The sequence below is a fragment of the Desmodus rotundus genome, chromosome 9, assembly GCF_022682495.2.
Source record: "Desmodus rotundus isolate HL8 chromosome 9, HLdesRot8A.1, whole genome shotgun sequence".
NCBI lineage: Eukaryota > Metazoa > Chordata > Mammalia > Chiroptera > Phyllostomidae > Desmodus > Desmodus rotundus.
The window spans coordinates 43,590,352-43,614,303 of record NC_071395.1 but is presented as its reverse complement, the minus strand read 5'-3'; the positions used below and the strand labels follow the sequence as shown (position 1 = coordinate 43,614,303).

Sequence of the window (23,952 nt, the reverse complement as noted above, 5' to 3'; positions counted from 1 at the left end):
ATCTGGCTAGATTTTTAGAATTTGCCATATTTATTAAGATTTTTTGTAAAACATTCATAGCTTAAGCAGCACCATTTTTTAAAAAAATGTAATTGGAAAAAAAGAATAAGTGTGAATGCAAAAGCAATTTTTGTCTGCCCTATTAAACTTGGTGCCCATTAACAGTGTTTACACTGTTCATTGTGCCTGTTAAGATAATTTTAGCTTATTGGAACTTTTGTTGAGACTAGATTTGTTTATTATGAGTGTTGGAATTTATTTAAGTTTAATGTAGTCCTACTGCTCTTGAAATGGTGCTCCTTTCACTTTGCATATGATTTTTCCAAAACATTTCTTCAGACACCATAGTATCCCTCTTCCAGAAGAGGAATTTTGTAGTCTGATGATAAATATCCTCATTTTACATTTTTAATTGAAATGTCAAGTTTCCTATTATACTGTGGAAGGAAACCAAGAAACATCAGACACCACTGAGTGTATGCCGGCATTTTTCTGCATGGGTGAGTGAATGAAATGAAGAACTGAGTGAGTGCTGTGAATGGTGTGAAATAGAAGCTGCCAACTTCTAGTCTGCTGTCTTGATATTTGCAGTAAACTAAACTTAGATAATGTCAAAATAAATAAATATATACATACATTCATACAGAAAAACCAAGACTATACAATCGGCAAAGGACAGTTTCTTCAATAAATGATGTTGGGAAAAGTGGACACCTGCATGCAAAAGAATGAAACTGGACCGCTATCTACAACATACACAAAAATTAATTCAAAATGGATTAAAGACTTGAATGTTAAGACAGAAAACTATAAAAATGCTAGTAGGCCACAGCTCCTTGACATAGACATTGGTGATACTTTTCTCAATTTAACAACAAAAGCAAAGGCAATAGAAGTAGAAATAAACAAGTGGGATTACTTCAAACTAAATAGCTTCTCCACTACAAAGGAAGCCATCGACAAAATTAAAATTCAAACTATGGAACGGTAGAAAATATTTGCAAATCATTTATCTAAATAGGGGTTAATATTAAAATATATTAAAAGCTTATATAACTTAATGGCAAATTAACAAAAAATCCAAATAAAAATGGCCAGATCTAGACATTTTTTCCAAAGAAGACATACACATGGCCTATAGGTACATGAAAAAATGTTCAACGTCATTAATCATCAAGCAATGCAAATGAAAAAGTGTCACCTGAAAGAAAAACTGTTAACAAAAAATAACAAGCATAGTAAAATTTTAAATTGGTGTAGCCACTATGGAATGCAGTTTGAAGGTTTTTTTCAGAAATTAAAAAGGACTTGAGACCACACCAGAGCTTGACCCAAATAGCCACACAGTGGCACACCCAAAGGAGGGTTCTGGCTGCCACCAGACCCTGCTGGGAACAACTCTGCTTCAGGGAGCAGCCCCTTCACAGTGACTCATACAGAGTGATTGAGGTTTATCTTTATAAGTCAGCCAACCTGAAGAAGTAACTCCACCCACAAAAAGGCCAAGGGCATTGCAGACTCAACTACAACCGGAGGGTGAACATAATCCACAAGAAACATTCCTGGAGCACTGAGCTCAGGTAATCTGAAAGATTGTGCCACTGAGTTCAATAAGACACCTACATCACCAAGTCATCATATTGTAACAAGTTGATTTCTACTGAATACAAAAAGACAAGCATGAAAAGGCAGACAAAATGGGGAGACAAAGAACAAGAGAAATCCCCAGAAAAAAGAATTCAGTGAAATGGAAGCGACCAAAACACCAGATTCAGAGATTAAAACAATGGTTATAAGGATGCTCAGGGACCTTAGGGGAAGAATGGATGATCTCAGTGAGAACTTAAACAAAGAGATAGTAAGCATTAAAAAGAACATAGAAACCATAAAAAAGTCAGAAATGAAGAATACATATCCAAACTGAAGAATACACTAGAAGGAATCAAAAGCAGATTAGATGAAGCAGAGGATCAAGTCAGCAATTAGAGGATAAAAGAACAGTAAGCACCCAAGAAGAGCATCAAAAAGAAAAGAGAATTTTTTTTAAATGAGGACTGTCTCACCCTGACTGATGTGGCTCAGTTGGATGAGCCTTGTGTCTAGTAAAGCGAAAAGTTGCCAGTTTGATTCTCAGTCAGGGCACATGTCTGGACAGCAGGTTCAGTCCCTGGTCAAGGCATGTATGAGAGGCAACCAAACAATGTTTCTCTCATACATTGATGTTTCTTTCCCTCTTTTTCTCCCTCCCATCCCCTCTATCTAAAAATAAGGAAAGTCTAAGGGACCTCTTGGACAACATCAAGTGTAACAACATCTGCAATCTGCATCATAGGGGTACCAGAAGAAAAAGAGAGTAAGCAAGGGATAGAGAACATATCTGAAGAAATAATGGCTGAAAATTTCCCTAACCTGGTGAAGAAAAATGTCACACAAGTTCAGGAAGCACATAGAGAATCCTAATCAAGATGAACCCAAAGAGACCCACACCAAGACACATCATAATTAAAATGCCAAAGGTTAAATACAAAGAGAGAATCTTAAAAGGAGCAAGAGAAAAGCAATTACTTACACGAAAGAGCTCCCATAAGGCTGTCCACTGATTTCTCAACAGAAACACCTCAGTCCAAAAGGGACGAGCATAGGATATTCAAAGTGATGAAAAGCAAGGACCTAAAACCAGGTCTACTCTAGCCAGCAAAACTATCATTTAAAATCGATGGCAAAATAAAGAGCTTCCTAGACAAACAACAAAGCAAAAATCAAAAGACAAAAACTAAAGGAGTTCATTACCACCAAACCAGTATGGTAAGAAATGTTAAAGGGTCTTCTTTAAGAAGAAAGAAAAAAAGAAATCAAGAGAGAGAAACATAGGTGGAAAGAATACAATGAAATAAGTACCTAACAACAATAACTTTAAATGCAAACTGATTAAATGATCCAATCAGAAGACAGAAGGTAGCTAAATTGATAAGAAAACATACATGTCTACAAGAGACCCACCTCAGGACAAAAGATACACAGACTAAAAGTGAAAGGTATGGAAAAAATATTTCATGCAAATGAAAATGAAAAAAAAAGTTAGGTAGCAATATTTATATCAGACAAAATAGACTTTGAAACAAAGGGCATAACAGGAGACAGACTATCACTGCAAATTACTAAAAGGAATCAATCCAATAAGAGAATGTGACCTTTGTAAATATATATGCACCCAACATAATAGCACTTACATATATAGAGAAAATCTTAGTGGACATTAAGGGACAGAGTGACAGCAATACAAACATAATAGGGGCTTTAAAAACCCACTGTCATAAAGAATTATAAGAACTATACAAAATGTCAATAAAACCAAGAGCTGGTTCTTTGAAAATATAAACAAGATTGACAAACCTTTAAACAGACTCATCAAAAAAGAGAGAGAAAACCTAAATAAATTAAATCAAAAATGAAGAGAAGTAACAACACCACAGAAATACAATGAATTGTGAGAAAAATAGTATGAACAACTGTATGCTAATAAGTTGGAAAATCTGGGTGAAATGGTTTTATTTCTAGAAACATACAATCTTCCAAAACTGAATCAGGAAACCTGATTAGACCAATCACAACTAATGAGATTGAAGCAGTAAGCAAAAATACTGTCCTGGCTGGGGTGGCTCAGTGGATTGAGTGCTGGCCTGCGAACCAAAGGGTCACTGGTTCGATTCCTAGTCAGGGAACATGCCTGGGTTATAGACTAGGACCCGAGCGTGGGGTGTGCAAGAGGCAACCATACATTGTTGCTTCTCTCCTTCCCTTTCTCTCCCCCTTCCCCTCTCTCTAAAAATAAATAAAATTTAAAAAATAATCCTAACAATCCTAAATCCTAGACCAGATGAATTTTATCAAACATTCAAAGAACTGACACCTATCCTTCTTAAACTATTCCATGAAATTCAAGAGGAGGGAAGACTTCCAAGCTCTTTTTATGAAGTCAGTATTATCCTAATTCCAAAACCACATAAAGACACAACAAAGAAAGAAAAGTATAGGCCAATATCCCTGATGAACATAGATGCTAAAATCCTCAACAAAATATTAGCAAACCAGATCCAGCAATACATTAAAAAGATCAAACACCATGATCAAGTGAGATTTATTCTGGGGATGCAAGGTTGGTACAATATTTGCAAATCAGTAAATATGATACATCACAGAAACAACATGAAAGATAAAAATCACATGATCATATCAATAGATGCAGAAAAAGCATTTGATAAATTCCAGCACCCACTTATGATAAAAACTCTCAGCAAAGTGGAAATGGAAGGATCACACCTCAATATAATAAAGGCCGTATATGACAAACACATAGGCAACATCATACTCAATTGGGAAAAACTAAAATATTTCCCTTAACACCAGGAACAAGACAGTGATTTCCACTTTCACCACTCTTATTCAAAATAGTATGGGAAGTACTAGCCACAGCAATCAGACAAGAAGAAGGAATAAAAGGCATCCAAATTGGCAAGGAAGAAGTAAAACTTTGATTACTCACAGATGACATGACTTTGTATATAGAAAACCCTAAAGACTCCACCAAAAAACTATTAGATCTAATAAATGAATTCAGCAAAGTAGCATAATACAAAATTAATATTCAGAAACTGGTGGCATTTTTATACACCAATAATAAACTACCAGAAATAAAAAAATTAAGAAAATAATCCATTCACTATTGCACCAAAAAAAAAAAGGTATCTAGGAATAAATTTAACCAAGGATGTAAAATACCTGTACTTGAAAAAATTATAAGATACTGAAAAAATAAATTAAGGAAGATACAAATAAGTGGAAGCACATACCAACAAAAAATTAACATCATTAAAATGTCCATACTACCCAAACTAGTCTATAGATTCAATGCAAATTCCTATTAAAACACTACTGGCTTATCTCACAGATTTAGAACAAATATTCTAAAAATTTAGATGAAACCACATACGCAAAAAGTAGAACAGCCTCAGCAATCTTAAGAAAGAAGGACAAAGTTGGAGGTATTACACTATCTAATATCAAACTATACTACAAGGACATAGTAATCAAAACAGCATGGTATTGGCACAAGAACAGGCACATAGATTAGTGGAACAGAATAGAGAGCACAGAAACAAATCAGCATCTTTATGGTCAATTAATATTTGACAAAGGGGGTAAAAATATACAATGGAGTAAAGACAGCCTATTCAATAAATGATATTGGAAAAACTGGATAGGTACATGCAAAAAATTGAAACTAATTGGGTTGTTTGTCTTCCTGGAGTGGAGTCTGTGAGTTCTTTATATATTTTGGAGATCAAACCCTTGTCTGAGGTATCATTGGCAACTATGTTTTCCCACATAGTTGGTTCTCTTTTCATTTTAATGGTGTTTTCTTTAGCCATGCAGAAGCTTTTTAATTTGATGAGGTCCCATTTGTTTATTCTTGTCCCTTGCTTTAGGGGACATATCAGTGAAGATATTGCTGTGTGGAATATCTGAGATTTTCCTGCCGATGAGTGAAAGCAAGGGAGAGAGGTGAGTTTGGCTGAGGTAGGGGGGGGAGTAATAGTAGGTAAATGCAGACAACTTTAATTGAACAATAAAAAAATTTTTTTTTAATTGAAACTAGACCATCAACTTACACCAAACACAAAAATACACTCAAAACGGATTAAAGACAAATTTAAGTCATAAAACCATAAAAGTCCTAGAAGGAAATATAGGCAGTAAAGTTTCAGACATGTCTCATAGCAATATTTTTGCAGATATATCTCCTCAGGCAAGAAAAACAAGGGGAAAAAACCAAACAAATGGGACTACATCAAAATAAAAAGCTTTTGCACAGTGAAAGAAACTATCAACAAAATGAAAAGGGAACCCGCTGAGTGGGAGAAGGTATTTGCCAATGACACATCTGGTAAAAGGTTAATTTCCAAAATATTACTATATCAAGAACTTATAAGCCCTGACTGGTGGCTCAGTTAGTTAGAGCATTGCCCTGAGACACCAATGTTGTGGGTTCAATCCCTGGTCAGAGCACATACATGAAGCAAAAAATGAATGTATAAATAAGTGGAACAACAAAGAGATGTTTCTCTCTCTCTCTCTCTCATCCATAAAATTTAAAAAAAAAAAAATTTAACTTATACTATTTAACACCAAGAAGACAAAGAACCAAATTTTTCAAATGGGCAAAAACCCTGAATACACATTTCTTCAAAGGAGACATTCACATGGCCAAGAGACATGGAAAAATGCTCAATGTCACTAATCATCTGAGATGTAAATTAAACCCACAATTAAATATCACCTGACATCTGTCAGAATGGGTGCCATCAGTAAATCAACAAACAAGTTCTAGTGAGGATGTGGAGAAAGGGAACCTTCATGCACTGTTGGTGGGAATGCAGACTGGTGCAGCCAGTGTGGAAAACAGTATGGAATTTCCTCAAAAATTTAAAAATGGAACTACTTTTGGACCCAGTGATTCCACTTCTGGGAATATATCCAAAGAAACTCAAAACACTAATTTAAAATATATTTTTTATTTATTTGTCTGTCTGTTTGTTTATTTATTTATTTATGGGAAGGGAGGGGAAAAGGGAGGGAGAAAAGCACTTATGTGTAAGAGAAACATCAATCAGTTGCCTCTTGCATGTGCCCCAACTGAGCCGACAACCCAGATATGTGCCCTGACTGGGAATCGAACCAGTGACCTTTTGCTTTGTGGGACAATGCCCAAACAATTGAACCATGTTAGCCAGGGCCCAAAACACTAATTTTAAAAAAGTATGCACCCTTATGTTCATTGCAATGTTATTTACAACAGCCAAGAACTGGAAATAACTCAAGTGTCCATCAGTAGATGAGTGGATAAAAATCTGTGATACGTTTACACAATGGAATACTATGTGGCCGGAAAAAAGAAGAAAATCATACCGACAAAAATGTGGTGACAGCCAGAGGAAAGTGGGGTACAGGGCATGTGGAAGTGGGCAAATGGGGGAAAACAGGGACAGAAAGACTTTGTAGTTTTCATAGGATTTTCTTTGTCCTTTTTATTGTCAAATTTACTTGTAAGTATTTGATTCTGCTGATGCTATTGCAAATGTATTTGTTTTCTTAGTTCAATTATCAGATTCTACATTGTAGGTGTACAGAAATATAACTAATTTTTATATTTTGACTTTGTATCATATAACATTGTATAACTCAGTTATCAGTTTTAATAGTTCATTTATGGTCTCTTTAGAATTTTCTCTATGGAAGTATAGGTACGGATAAATTTTCCTTTCTTTTCTTTGCCTGGTCCAATAACTAAAATGATATAACAGAATAAAAAAAGAAAAAAATAATTTCCTATGTATGGGAGACCCATAAAATATGAGACTCAAGGAAGTGATCAGAGCAGGAAGCTTTTATACCTTTTGGACAAGGAAACAATAACTTTGGGATGAACTGACAGGGCACATGGGTTCAGGATAGGGGTACTGAAAGATGAAGAAATAAGGATTTTTTTTAATTATTGTATTTTCCCCATTACCATTTAATCCTCTTATACTCTCCTCCCTTTCACATCACCTCCCTGTTGTCCATGTCCATGAGTCCTTTTTCCTTTTTGTTTGATCCCTCCACCCCCTAACCTCCCCACCACCACAATAGCTGTCACCTGCTCTCCATCTATGAGTCTGTCCCCATTTTCCTTGTTAGTTCAGTTTGTTCATTAGATCCACATGAGAGAAATCATATGGCACTTGTCTTTCTCTGACTGGCTTATTTCACTTAGAATAATGTTCTCCAAGTTCATCCATACTATTGCAATGGGTAAAATTTTCTTCTTTTTTATGGCTGAATAGTATTCCATTGTGTAAATGTTCCATAATTGTTTTACCCACTCATCTACTGATGGACACTTGGGCTTCTTCCATACCTTGGCAATTGCAAATAATGCTGCAATGAACATACGGGTGCTTATGTTCTTTCAAATTAGTGTATAAAGCAACCCAGAAGTGGGATTGCCTTCCCATGCTAAATTTTTCTGTCTCTGATGATAAAGAAGTTGTCTGCCCTTCTGCTGCACAATGGGTACATTTCATATGGGAGATTCATCTGCTTTCAGAAGGACAAAGGAGGGGCAGAATGCCCTACGTACACTAGCTGGTTCTCAAGTGCTTTTAATTCAAAATAATCAATGTGCCCACATGCCATGTCTTGGGGTGAAATATTGAGAACACAAGACCTCACATCTGGAAGTAGAGATAATTTTACATCTTCCTAACATACTGTATGCCTTTTATTATTCATTTCTTTATTTTTGTCTAATGGTTCTGGCTAAACTTTCTAATACATTTTAGAATAGCAGTGACAAACCAGACATTCTCTTTTGGTTCCTTACATCAGGGGAAAATCTTCCAACCTTACCATTAAATATAATACTAGGTGTGGGTTTTCCATTGATGTTTCTCCATCATAATATTAAAATTTTTCCTTCTTTTTTGGTATGCTCAATGTTTTAATCATGAAATGGTACTTGACTTTGTTGAATAAATCAGTCAAGTAAACCTAGGCTTGCTTAAAGAGTGTTTCTTTGCTCCTTTGTGAATTCCACCATCTCACTTTCTATTCACATTTTCCATCTTTCTTAAGTTTGTTTCACTAATGTTGGTCTTTCCAGGCATTCTTCCATGCCTTTTTTACCTCACTTGTTACCATGAGTTGTTCACTAAATTCCTTTAATCCTTTACATTTCTATAATTTCAGTAGTCATATCCCACTTCCTTCTAGACTGTATGAATTCGAATCATTCCCCTTTTTCTCTAGATCAATCTAGCTAAAGATTTGTTTATTTTGTTAATCTTTCCATAGAACCTACTTCTGCGTTTGACTTTCTATTCCTCATTTCATGAATTTCTGCTCAAATTTAATTATTTATTTTTCTCCTTGCTTTGGATATAGTACCTTATCCTTCCAAGACTGTTTAATAAAAAGGTTAAGTTATGGACTTAAGAGGTTTTTTTTCCAGAATTGGCATTAATTTTTACAATTGTTTTTCCTATTCTGCTTAGAAGCAAGCCATAGTCTTTGACCATTTTTGGCTTTATATAACGCCCCTCAGTATCTTTAGTAACATTTTTTGTTTTCAAGTCGATTTTGCTGATACAGTGTCATCTCACCGTCTATCTTGTGGGTGCTGTTCACAGATGTGTCTTTCCCACGTTTTTACTTTCCATTTGTTGTGCCTTGAAATCCACAGTGTGGTGTAAACAGCATGTACTTATGTCATGGCTTGTTTTTTAAATCTGCAGTAACCACCTCTTCCTACTTTTACAAACATTTTTATCAAGTGTTAAAATGAAGATAAAAGATGTCCACATCTTTGTGGGGAACGTTCTTATTAATTACACAAATGCAGGACTTTCTACATTGCTGGGCTCTGTTTACTTTCACACCCACACATTTCCTGAAATTGTGTCTAACGTGGTAGAAATTCAATTGATTGGTGATGACATCATCACTCACTGAAACTTCTGTCTGTTACCGTAGGCAGCCAACAGTTGGAGAATGGGCCTGGTTGGCCACTTTGGAGGGGCAGACTGTGTGAAAGTGGCACAGAGGACACAGGGCGCCTGTGGACTCTAACCCTCTCCCTCAGATATGCGGGCGCTGTGTCCTGTGTCGGGAGGTGAGCTGAGAGCTGTGGCATCCCCAGACTCCGTGATGGTGGATCCTGTAGCACGCTCCCCTCTGCAATACTGTAGACAGTCAGGGAACACTGAGGAGTCTCCCACATTGACCAAGATGGTGCAGGGGGTGTTCTTACACTGAGCATGCCCAAAGCTAGAAAGATGAATGGTCAGGGAAAAAAAGCCCACCTCTATAAGAACTGCAGGCTTGAGCAGGAAGCAGGGCACTGTCTTTGAAATGGGAGTCCACCATTCTCCCAGGTCGAGGTACCTACATAAAGCTCTTTCCTTTTAAACCAGCATCTGTCTCCCAGGTTTGGCTTTTGTTATGGGAGGCAGCCAAACCCACTTGTTTTGTTACAGTTTTTGGTAACTCAGATGGAATAGCATGGACCTCAGTAAGTCCCCAAGGACCTAGGCAGGGGTCTCAGCTGTCTGTGGCAGGCTGATGCCAGGAGTGGGGCTTAGGAACTTCCTAGCTGCTGCCAAGAGCTTTTCTTAAGGAATTTCTCTGCATTTTTTCTCAAGGCATCAGGTGCCTGAAATGCTCAGCTGGTGAAAGAAAATGGATTTCTGGGGAGCAGACAGACTTCAAGACTGGGTAAGTTGAACCAGGGCTCACACTAGGGATCCTCTATCCCTGCCACTTGGGCTTTGTGCAGCTTGGGTTCATGCCATTTGGGTCTGGTCAGGACCACTTGCTGTGTTGGTTAGTAGGACATAAGATGCTAGGACTTGCTTGTGGGCACCCATTTGGACTAAAGAAATTATGGATCCAAGTTTTGTTCATGTTCCCACTTTGTCTGGGGTCTTTCTATGGTCACGATCTTGGGTTAGTACTTTTGTGCCTTTAGGGGTTGTTCTGTTTCAGCTCCTGAAAAGAGCCCACTGGGCCGAATTTTAGCAGATTGGTCCATGCAAAGCTATGACCCAATGACTAAGAAGGAATTGGTTTTTAATTGTAACACTGCTTGGCCTATGTATACTAGCAAGATAATTGGATAGAAAAAATCCCTCCCTCCTCTCCCTACCCCTATAAGAACTGCAGGCTAGAGCAGGAAGGGGGTATGGTCTTTGAGGCAGGAGTCCAACCCAGTTCACCCAGGTCGTGGCCCCTGAATAAACCCCCTTCCTTTTGCACCAGCACCTGCCTCACGAGTTTAACTTTTGTTGCGGCAGGCAGCCAAACCTGTGTTTTGGTTACATACTCATGTGGAAGTTATACACACCCCAGACTCCTTATTTTGTTTTGTTCTTTTTTTACATTCTATCACAGCCCTTATTTTCATTTATAAACCAAAGCTTTATCATTTGTTACCCACCTTTCTCTTCCCACAAAAATATAAGAACTAAAAGAATTTGTTTCATGCCAATATTTCCAAATCTGACAGTGCCTTGATTATCTGTGCTGAATGGCGAATGGTGACTTTAAAGTGCATGTATGGGGGTTTGGAGGCGGAGGGATTGAGCAAAAAAAAAAAAAAAAAAAGATAGAGAAAGAACTCATTGACACGGACAGCAGTGTGGTGATTGCAGGGGGCGGGGTGTGAGCAGAAGCGGAAGAGGATATGGAGGGGATAAATGGTAATGGAAAAAATAAAAGAAAGATCAAGTGCATGGTATAATCAGGAATACTGAAAAATTAGCAATAAGAGTATAGTCTCTGAGAAGTAAGGTTTGGTTGAAATAGTGTTCCTCTCTTTCTCCATTGCTAGGTTTGTGGTTTTTTAATTTAATCACAAAAGCCTCAGTTGAGTCATAAAAGAAATAGTAAATATACTGTGCACTGCACTTAGAAATAAATTTATACTTTTAACTGAGGTACTTTATAGTAAATGGTGTCTAATGTACCATAAAAAATAGATCTGCATTTGAGCAAGAAAAACACAGCTGGTGCAGAAGACGGTTAGTACCGGGCCTGAAATCTTTGCAAGAGCAAGTCCTATCTTGGAAGTTCTTGCTGAAGAGGAAAACAACACATACCACCTTCATCAAAGGTAATCAATGACCAGAATGTACCAAAAAATTATAATGGTATTTTATAACCATATCCCTAAAAATGGTAGAAGATATAGTTCCAAATCATAATAATGACCAATATTCCCTCTTCATACTAATATCACTGACTAGAGCTTCTTATGAATTAAGGTTAGCTCCCCTGTGCTGTTTTTACCTTCTAGAAAACAAATATTATGAATGGTAATTACAGAATAAAGTTGACCTTTTCACAGTATTCAACACAGAAAAAGGTCTTGTTTCCTTGAATAGAAATTATAACCTCTTATATAATATTTGTTAGCATTCTACAGTTTCAAAAAGTTAATAAAATTTTTGTACAAAATAACAGGAGAAATGTTTGTTTGACAAAAATGCATATTTTTAATTGCATACCATCAAACATAAGTGAAAATACTTTGAGGGATTACATTGAGCTATAAGTAACAGAAAATACCCAGCATTCCTGACAGAAGGGAAGTGCTTACTGTCCTATTAAAACACCGGATCAAGCCAAACACTGCAAAATGCAGTAGAGAAAAAAACTCCCATGGTTTTTTTTTTCAATTTACAATTGCAGATGTCACAGTAAATGCAGAACACATGGCCACCAGCACTATTCACAGCATAGGCTGCTTCCGATACATATTAGACAGCCTATGGGCATAATCTAGAAGGGAGGGAAATCAGACAATAGTCCCATGCATGACCTGGTGGACACCGGAGAAGTTACAGAAAAAGCCAAACTCTAAAAGATCTTAGAAGTCCTTTTGAAAACACCAGTGGAAAACTATGCCTCTAAGAAAATGGAAGTCAGATTGTAGCCACTTTGAGGATACTCTTAACCAGAAGGGCAAAGAGTCCAAAAAAATGAGCTGGAAGATGGTGTCCTTGAAGCCCCTGTGTACTGGTCTCTCCCCCCGAATGGTGGCTCCACAATGCATAATGCCGTCTTTGCATCGGCTGCCCGAATCTAATGCAAGTGAGGCTATTGGTAAAGTCTAATTTGGAACCACAGAGAAAGTGAATTGTGGAAAATCTACTTCCTAACATTACCTACAGGCAGATATCTCCAAATCTAGATTTTTTTTATCATATCACAGGTATCTCCCCTCACATCAAAATATATCCAACATGCCTCTCAGAAAAAAAAATCCAAAAGCACATGGTCAAATATAAAAGTAATAAATATAAAAATATATTCTTTCATAATCTTGACATACATAAAAATTTACTCCAACATTTTATTGGTAAGAAAGATGAGAAAAGCCCTTTATACCATAACCTTCTGAAAAGGAGCTTTGTCAGTAAGAAAAGAGAACATACATAATGCACCAGAGGTACCCACAACGTTCCACAAAGCCAGTAGGAAAATTCAAACAGCAAAACCAAAAATAACAAACTGGCATTTTTCAATGTCCCCTTAGCACAAAAACAAATAATACATTATAAAAAATAAATGAATTACATAGTAGAAATACAGTTGAATTCAGACAATTAAATCCAGTAGACTTCAAAAAGTAAATAGACAATATTATTAACATAATGAAAAATCACTACTTATTAATATGTAATATTTTTGAAAGACAACTCCCAAAATTATATCACTACAATACTCATTTCTTTTATTTTTATTTTTTTAATTTTTTATTTTTTTGTTGTTCAAGTATAGTTTACTGCCTTTTCCCCCATCCCTTCCCACCATCCCTCTCCCCCACTCCAGCCCTCCCTGCCTCCCTCCCCCATTTCCACCCCCCTCTTGTTATTATCCATATGTAATTTATAATTGTTCCTGTAAGCCCTTCACCCTTTCCCCCCATTACCCCTTCCCCTCTCCCTTCTGATCACTGTCAACCTGTTCTCAATTTCAATGCCTTTGGCTATACTTTGCTTGCTTGTTCGTTTTGTTGATTAGGTTCCTGTTAAAGGTGAGATCACATGGTATTTGTCTTTCATTGCCTGGCTTATTTCACTTAGCATAATGCTCTCCGGTTCCATCCATGCTGTTGCAAAGGGTAGGAATTCCTTCTTTTTTCTGCTGCGTAGAATTCCATTGTGTAAATGTACCATAGTTTGTTGATCCGCTCATTTACTGATGGGCGTTTGGGTTGCTTCCAACACTCAGCTATTGTAAATTGTGCTGCTGTGAACATTGGGGTGCATAGGTTCTTTTGGATTGGTGTTTCAGGGTTCTTAGGATATAATCCTAGCAGTGGAATTGCTGGGTCAAAAGGCAGATCCATTTTTAGTTTTCTGAGGAAATTCCTTACTGTTTTCCATAGTGGTTGCACCAGTCTGCATTCCCACCAACAGTGCATTAAGGTTCCCTTCTCTCCACATCCTCTCCAACACTTGTTGTTTGTTGCTTTGTTTATGATGGCCATTCTGACAGGTGTGAAGTGGTATCTCACACAATATTCATTTCTGAAAGTATTTACAGCACAGATTTGACCTGCATGAGTTCAGTGGCAGTTCAAACCCTTGTTGTTAAAGCATCAACTGCAGTTTTCATTCGTGGCTGAGAAACCACGTGGAGAAGTGGCTTAAATTATACAAACATTTTTGACTATGTGGGTGATTGGTTCCCCTAGTCCCCACGTCATTCAAGGGACAATATAGTAGAAATCCACACTCCAATAACATACTTAAAGAAACTTGGGAAACAATTATTTATCATTTTAATAACTCTTTCACCTTAGAGTTTTCTGGAACATTATATAGAAATTAATTTTCATCAAGCCTTATCAGCTTATTGCATTTTCATTTCTTTCGGTGGGAGTTTTCACATGTAAAGATGTAGGCAAACTCAAGTCTTTCCCACACTATTGATATTCACTAGGTTTATTCGGTGAATCCTTTCATGCCTTCCTCAAGAGGAGCGATCGACAAAGCCTTCCCCAGGTTCTTCACATTTAAATGTTTCTTCTCTAGTGTGCACTCTCAAATGTAATTGAAGGGTTTTGTGACAAGTGAAGGCTTTTTCACATTCCTTACATTTAAAAGGCTTCTCTCCAGTATGCTTTCTTTTGTGCACTTGTAAGGAACCAGAATTTCTGTAGGCTTTTCCACACTGTTTGCATCCATAGGGTTTCTCTCCAGTGTGACATCGTTCATGTCTTCGATACCAGCTAAGTCTAGTGAATGCTCTCCCACATTCCTTGCACTGAAAAGGAGTGTTTCCAGTGACCATTTTCATGTGTTCTTGAAGGGAGCTGAGGTAACTGTAGGCTTTGCCACAGTGTTTACATTGATAGGATTTCTGTCCTGTGTGAATCTCTGTGTGTGTTTGTAAGGACGTGTACTGTTTGAATGCTCTTCCACATTCCTTACATTCATAGGGTTTTTCTGCTGTGTGAGTCGATTCGTGTGTTTCCATGGAGCTGTAATATCTGAAGGCCTTCCCACATAACTTGCATGCATAGGATGTCTTTTCATTGTGATATTTTTCATGTCTTCGAAGACTTTTATAATTTCTAAGGATTTTCCCACAGTGTTGACACTTACAGAGATTCTCGCCAGTGTGGCTTCTCTCACATGTCTGAAGAGAAGTTGAAGAACTAAAAGTTTTCTCACACACCTTGCATCTGTAAGGAGAATCTGCAGTGTGTGTGATCATGTGTCTTTGAAGGATTTTGAGCCACATGAAGGCTTTTCCACATTCCACACATTTATAGGGTTTCTCTCCGTTGAGAGTTCCTTCACGTTTTTCAAAGTGCTGAAGAGAACTAAAGGATCTCTTACATATGTTACATTTATACGGCTTCACTCCACATTCCCAATCCTCAGATAGCGTACGTCCAGTGTGACATCTGATTTGCCTATTATGGGATGGATGATCCATGAAGACTTCCCCACATGCTCTGTATTCATATGGTTCTCCTCCAGGAAGAGATTTCTTGTTCAGATTTCTATTGGAATAAGAGAGATTTGGAATAAGACTGACATTTTCTCCACACTGACTAACATTTTCCCCTTCACAGATTTTCTTTAACACAAGAATTCTGTAAAAACCAGGAAGCACATTATTAATGATTTTTATTAGTTCTTTAATATTTGTTATTAAAATAGTTGAATATATTTATTATTCATATTTAAAGTATAGGTTTTATGTTTTGTCTGAATTGTTGGAAATTTAATATAATTAAGGCTCTGCAAGACAAGTTCTTCCTTGCTATTAATAAAACTGATATTTATATACAGGGTTTAAGAATGCTGATTTTTTGTGATCTATTTTGCAAACACCTACTGTTTATATCGTATATAAAATGCAATTTGGTGAAAATAGTCTAAGAAGTAATACATTTAAAGTAAGGGTTGTTTTGGTTGCTTCTTTTTAAAATTTCATAGAGAACAGGTTTTTCACCTGAAACACTGCTTTCTATTATGAGAGAGACTCACCTTTGTTTTGGCCCCTGGCTTTTGTACTGTTTTTCAATGTCACAATCTTCACATTTTCTACCTAAAAAATGTAGACCCAGAAAAATAATTACAAAATATTGGAAATTATAGAAAATTTAGTACATTCTACTTCTATGATGAGCTCCAGCTTTTTGCCGCTGTGCTTCCTTCCCACATTACATATCTTACAATACTTTGATGGGTAAAAAACACCTGTCCTCAGATGAGGAACTGAAGGTAACTTGTCATGCTTACCTATGGAGGCCAGGTTCCTGAAGGTTTCCTGCATCACATCTCTGAAGAGCTTCTTCTGTGGACGGGTTAGTAAGGCCCACTCCTCCAGGGTGAATGTTATAGCCACATCCTCAAGGACAAATGAGTCCTAAAACATTTCAAATATAGAGAGAGTAAAATCACAGCACTGGACACCTATAGCCCATTTAACAGAAGGTTCCGTATGATTCTGTCATCTCCAAACATTTATTCAATGACTAGACCATCAGAAATTTTGCCACTCTTTCTCCCTCATTAATGTAACACCATCTTGAGCACATGGAAATTATTTAACTGTTTTTAGTGTGATCTCATTACATTTTTATTTCTCTAACAGCAAAGTTCAGAGCATGTTGGAAAATGACAAATGCTACAGAAATAAAACAAATACCACCATTTTAATACCATCAATGTATTGTAAGAAAAATTCATTTTCTTCTTTATTATCACAGAGGGTCAAATCTGCATTCAATGAATAAAATTTGGTTAAGATATAGAAGCTTTCTGATCACCAAACATGATTTACATCACGGGCATTTGGTCTTTGGTAACCCAAGTTTTAACGAGGTACAGCAGGCCGTATCTCACTCAAGTCCTCAAGAACATTACAACTTGTCAGATGCATCTGGCCGAATGAAAAAATTTCATGGAGAAACATTGCTTTTTCCTTGTGTAATATTTACCTTGTTTTTGGTTCTTCCTTTCTGTTTCTCTATGCTTTGATAAGCTAAAATGTTCATCGTGCCACTTAATGACAAAGAATCAATCGGAGATAAGTGTTGTTAGGCGAATCTGTCATCGTGGGGATGTAACACAGTGCGCGCACACACACACTTAGAGCACAGAGCCCACCACACACCAAGGACAGATGGCACAGCACATTACTCCCAGGCTGCAAACCTATACAGCATGTTACGGAACACTGTAGGCAACTGCAACATAAGTGTAAGTATTTGTGAATCTAGATAATGCCTTTCCTTCTTCTGCCATTTCCTAGTTCTGCTGCAAAGTGAAGGGGCAGGATAACTTAACCCCTGGGCACAGAAGTCCCTCAGCCAATGACACCACACATTGCCAATGGGGTATGAAAGGGTTTATTGCTGGCATAATCTAGGTCTCTGGGGAAAGTAAGCAGATGCCTCAAACAGGCATGTAAAAGCTTAGAGAGCAAGGTGCTTAGACTTGTTTTATTAAACCTGGGGGTGGGGAGGGGGCTAGGATCAGACTTCACACACAAGGGCTGAGCCTGAGTGTAGTCAATCTCTTCCTACCCTGAAGAACCAAGTACTAAGGCTTTCCTGCCTCCTCAGATGGATGTGGAGACAAAGGGGGAAAAGTTACAATGTTTTAAAGCTGCCAGCAGTCAAACATCAATAATTAGAGTCAGAGACTTCATGTTTCTGGATTGGAATTTAAGTAATTTATGTCATTCTACTAATTACAGGGGAAAAATCCAGAAAGTTAAAATGAACTTCTGTTCTTAGCTCCATAAGATAATTTACATCACAGGGCACCTGATGTTTCAAAAATTGGGAAAGGGCAAATGAACCTGACATTTTAAAATATGGCCCAAATATTGTGTTCTACACATGGCCAGTACTCAAATTTATCTCGTTGAAAAACAGTGCAAAAACAACAAATAACCAAAACAATAGAAGGCAATATCCATGGACGCCAGGAGAACCTTCTTTAAATAAAAAGTTTAAAAACACATAATGGGAATACCTTTTTAAAAAGAAAGACAAAATTAAATGAATCCGTGCAGTAGCAATCACTAAAATTTTCCTAAAATTAACAATGGCACCAAACAGTAAATTCAAGAAGGTCACAGGACACTAAACATCACAAACAACAAAAGTGCTCACCCAAGTCTCATATTAAATTAGACAAAGATTAAAGACAAACAATATGCATTGGGAAAAAAAGCCAGAGGAGAAAAAAATGCCTTACATATACAAAATATTATAATTAAATCAAACTTCTCTTTGTAAATCATGCTAGCAATAGAATAAAATGACATACTTAAATTTTGAAAGGAAAAAACACTATTCTAGAGTTGTGTCAAGAAAAATCACCCTTGAAAAATAAAGAAAAATAGCCCTGGCTGGTTTAGCTCAGTGGATTGAGCATGGGCTGCAAACCAAAAGGTTACTGGTTCAATTCCCCAATCAGGGCACATGCTTGGGTTGCAGGCTGGAGCCCCGGTGGGGGCCACATGAGAGGCAACCACACATTGATGTTTCTCTCCCTCTCTTCCTCCCTCCCTTCCCCTCTCTCTAAAAATAAATAAATAAAATATTTTTAAAAAAGAAAAATAAGGATATTATGAGATAAAAACTGAGGATATTATGAGATAAAATTTGACATGAGAACACCTACATTAAAAGAAACATTCAAAAATTTATCAGAAGAATATAAATGATACTTGTCAATTAAAAACAAATAAAGATTAAATATCTTTTGTATTTCATATCATAATATAACAGATAACAGAAAGAAAGAAGGAGCTCCTACCCTTTGGGACAGCATGGATGAACCTGGAAAGCATCATGCTAAGTGAAATAAGCCAGGCGGTGAAAGACAAACACCATATGATCTCACCTTTAACAGGAACCTAATCAACAAAACGAACAAGCAAGCAAAATATAAGCAAAGACACTGAAACTGAGAACAGGCTGACAGTGACCAGAGGGGAGAGGGGAGGGAATTTCAGGGGAAAAGGGTGAAGGGTTTGCAGGAACAATTATAGAGGACACATGGACAATAACAAGGGGGGAGTGGAAACGGGAGGGAGATGGGGAGGGCTGGGGTGTTGGGCTGTGGGGGGGGGGAAGGCAGAAAACTACTTGAACAACAATAAAAAATATATTAAAAAATAAAAAATATATATATAACAGATGACACTTGGTTTACAACAATATAGACTTAAATTTAAAATAATAATAGAAGGTCAATTCTCTAAGGAGAAATAGCAATTCTTTTGTGTGTGCCTAACAACAAAGTAAAAAGCATGGAGCAAAAAAATGGACAAAGGCGCAACTGCCTGCACAATTGTCGACTTCAACAACCCCTTCCCGTGAATTTCTGTTATATTCTAACAGAAAGAACGTCACCGAGGACAGAGATGCACTCAACCCTGCCATGTAACAAATGGATTTAGTTGTAATCTGTGTGAAATACTCATCCAACAAGAGCAGAATACTCATTCTTCTCGAGTTCACCAAGCCAGAACACATCATGAAACATAAAACACACTTAACAAATCTGAAAGAACGCAAGTCACACAAAAAATGCTTTCACGTCACAGAAGCATTACTCTAGAAATCAATAACAGGGTAGCGAGAAAATCCCCAAATGTATACTCATTTTAAAAGACACTCCAAACAATATAAAAGTTCAAAAGTGTTATCTCAAAAAAATTTAAAAATTATTTTAAACTCCATGAAATAAAAAAACAACTTCAAAGTTGTGGGATGCAGCAAAGGGGAATTTATGCCACTGGACAAATACACCAGCAAAATAGAAAAAATCTATAATCATTAATGTGCACACCTAATGTACAGAGTAATAAAAGGAACAACTAATTAAACCTATAGTTTAAGCAGAATAAAATAATAATAAAAATTAGAAAACTAATCAGATTATTTCAGGAAATCAATGAAGAAAGTTCAAACAAAAATAGTGCTGCTTTGACCACATGAGCAACATTTATAAACATAACTAAGAAAACAGGGAGGCAGAATTACAACCTAAAACCACCATCTATCATGGGTAACCCCAGGAAGTATGAGAGCTGGTACCTGAAGCCTTATAATGAAGGGTCTCTGAGGACACGCCCAGGTGTGACTGTAGGGGAGGGTCCTAATGGCACTGATTTGAGGCCCTTTGGAAGAAAAAAGTTTGTGGATACCAAGGTAGAGAGATCATATACTGTCTCAGTGTTTATGTATTTACCTAAAATATTAAAAAGGTAAGGGCATGAGAGAAGAAGACAAGAAGAAAAAAGGTATTGAAAAACTGTATACAATTTGACCCAATTAGGAATCCAAAATATATGGAAAGGTTTTACATAAAAAAAAAAAAAAAAAAAAAAAAAAGATTAATGGGCACTCCTTGGATTTTGAGTCTCTAAAAATAATTTTGAATTATTAACTATCTTTTGTCTCAAGCTACAATTATACCTGGGATTTCAATTAACTGAATCTAGGTATCCCATGATCTTAGGGGAATTACTGAAATAAAAGAGAAGAAAGGGGTATATTTCACCTTGAAAATCAAAAGTGTGCCTTGATTTATGGTCATAAAACTCATTCTTTTAAAATATCCATAGTGAGAAGGAAAGCTCAGAACCAATAATGCATAAATGAAAATTCCATTAAATTAAGTCTTCACCACTTCCCATCTGGCTTCATAATATGAGACTACATGGTCCTTATTCCTTAGTAATAATAGCCAGTATGGCCCAGTGTAAATTGAAAAGTGTTATAAGTAACATTTTAGGGAGTAGTAATTGTTTCCACTTATATTATGAACAGCTGAGTTTGGCCTGTCTGAAATCCGGAAAGAAGGAATGATTCCTCACACTGGATCGCTGCAACCTTGAGGGCGTATTCATAACAAATTAACCTGTATTTCCAGTTCCCAACATTATCAAAGTTCTACCAAAAATCTAACTAGAATTATAAAATCTATTTAGTAAATTTGCAAGATACAAAAATATACAGAAATCAGTGGATTTCTACACACTAATAACAATTGATCAGAAGGAAAAATAAGAAAACAATTTTATTTACAATTACATCAAAAAATAAAAGACCTAAAAATAAATTTGACCAAATTGGCAAAAGGCCTGTACTCTGGAACCTGTAAAACTTTAATGAAAGATATTGAAAACAACACACATATGTGTAATAATATGCCATGCTCATGGGTGGGAGGACTTAATATGTTTAAAGTGTCCATAGTATTCCAAGCAATCTACAGATGTGATTCATCCATAACAAAATAATAATGGCATTTCTCAAAGAAATAAAAATAATCCTAAAATTTGGATGGAACCACAAAAGACCCCAAAGAATCAAAGAAACCTTGAGAAAGAACAAAGCTTAGGTATCACACTCACTGATTTAAATTTATACTAGAAAGCTTTCGTAATCAAAACAGTATGATACTGGCCCAAAAGCTGAAAAATAAATAAAACAGAATAGAAAGCAAAAAAATTAACCCAAGCTTATATGGTCAACTAATCTATAATAAAAAAGGCAGAAATATACAACGGGGCAAAGACAGTGCCTTCAATCAATGGTGTTGAGAAAACTGGACAGATACATGCAAAGAATTGAAGATGGATCACTTTCTTACACCATATACAAAAATAAACTCAAAGTGGATTAAAGAGTCAAATGTAAAACCTGAAACCATAAAACTCCTAGGAGGACACACAGTCAGTAAGCTCTTTGACATCAGTCTTAGCCATATTTTTTTGGATATGTCTCCTCAGGCAAGGGCAACAAGAACAAAAATAATCAAATGGGAGGACACGAAATAAAAGTTCTGCACTGTGAAGGAAGCCAACAAAATGAAAAGACAACCTACTGAATGGGAGAAAAGATCTGAAGATGATACATCAGATAAGGGATTAATATTCATAATATATAAAAGCTCATACATCTTAACATCAAAAAAATCCAATGAAAAAAATGGACTTGATTAAAAACAAAGAATTTGAATAGACATTTCTACAAAGACATATGATAAGCACAGACATATGAAAAGATGCTCAACATCACTAATCATCAGGGAAATGCAAATCAAACCACAATGAGATATCACCCAAAACCTGTTAGATAGCTCCTGTAAAAATTTAAAAAATAACAAGTATTGGCGAGGGTGAGAAGGAAACCCCCATGCACTGTGGGTGAGACTGGAAATTAGTGCAGTCACTATGGAAAATGGCACAGAGGTTCCTCAAAAAATTAAAGCTAGAAGTACTGTATGAGCAAGGAATTCCATTTCTGGGTATTTATATAAAAAAACAAAAACACTAATTCAAACATACATATGTACCCCTCTGTTTATTGCAGAATTATTTACAATAGCCAAGACAGAAGTTACTTAGGTGTCTACAGACAGATAAATGAATAAAGAAGATCTGATATTTACATATAATGAAATATTGCTCAGCCATAAAAAGGTGAATGAAAGCTTGCCATTTGTGAAACATGGAAAGACCTGGACAGCATTATTCTCAGTGAAACAAGTCACCTAGACAAAGACAAATACTGTATGTGGAACCAAAAAATAAAAAGTGAAAAAATCATAGACAAAACAAAACAGAAACATAGAACAAACTAATGGCTGCAAGAGGGAATGAGGGCAAGGGGCATGGATGGAAAAGGCGAAGAGAAATAAGGGGTACAGATTTCCAGTTATGAAATCAGTCAATCACAGGGATGTAATGTACTGCACAGATACCATACCGCCAGAAATATCATAGGGTTGTATGGTGACAGTTACTAGACTTATTGTGGTGGTGGTCACATCGTAAGGTGAATAAATGCAAGTCATTGTGATATACACCTGAAAATAATATATTATACATCAAATGTACTTTAATAAAAGATAAATTTCAAAGAATTTCTTTAACTGAGTATAAAGAAATTCCTGTTCTTTAAGGAGAGACAGTCCGATGGACTCACCTCACAGGGTATGTCATCCTTGTACCGTTCCCCCACCCCGTCCCAACGACCCACAATCACGTCAAGGAGAACTCAGCTTTCCTTATAACTTTCCTCTAAACACACAGATAAAGGTTCCCATCAAGACATCGACTCAAGTGGATGCGTGGATAAAAGACATGTGGTACATTTACGCGATGGAATACTACTCTGCTGTAAAAAAAGAAAGAAATCTTACCCTTTGCAACAACACAGGTGGTCCTAGAGGGCATTGTGCCAAGTGAAATAAGCCAGTCAGAGAAACACAAGTACCATATGATCTCACTTGTATGTGGGATCTAATGAATGAAATAAACTAACAAACAAAATAGAAACAGACTCATAGATACAGACAACAGACTGACAGCTATCAGAGGGGAGGGGGTTGAGTGCTTACCAGAAGGAAAAGGGGTGGGGGAAGGAAGAAGAGAGTAGAGGGGGATAAATGGTCATAGGAGGAGACTTGACTTGGGGTGGTGAACACACAATACAATATACAGATGATGTGTTGTAGAACTGTACACCTGAAATCTATATAATTTTATTAACCAATGTCAACCCAATATATTCAATTAAAAAAAAAAAAGCATCGACTCAAAACCTGTAAGGAGGGCCCTATTCCCATACTCATGCTCCCAAAATACAATAAATTATAAAAATTTACATCTCAGACTCCCTAGTGCACAGAACCCAGGCTTGGCAGTGTCAACAATATAACACAGGCAGCATGGCTCACAGGAGAAGCGCCCAAAGAAAGGAATAGTTCACAATCTCTAATTCTCCAAGCTTTCTTATCAGCCTGTCCAAATGAGAAGTGCCAGGGGCAGCAGGGAACACGCAGACACACTGATGGACAAATC

The 23,952-nt window shown here is 36.7% G+C and overlaps 1 protein-coding gene across 1 annotated transcript; it reads right to left on the bottom strand.

Moving 5' to 3' along the window:
• Window positions 1–14,574: 14,574 nt before the first annotated feature.
• LOC112301416 (zinc finger protein 709-like) lies at window positions 14,575–16,447 on the bottom strand. The gene is made up of 3 exons (XM_071219202.1): window positions 16,359–16,447; window positions 16,104–16,164; window positions 14,575–15,706 (listed from the first exon to the last, which is right to left on the bottom strand). Exons 1-3 carry the CDS (start codon window positions 16,390–16,392, stop codon window positions 14,575–14,577), a joined length of 1,227 nt encoding a protein of 408 aa, XP_071075303.1. The 5' UTR covers window positions 16,393–16,447.
• Between the last annotated feature and the right edge of the window lie 7,505 nt (window positions 16,448–23,952).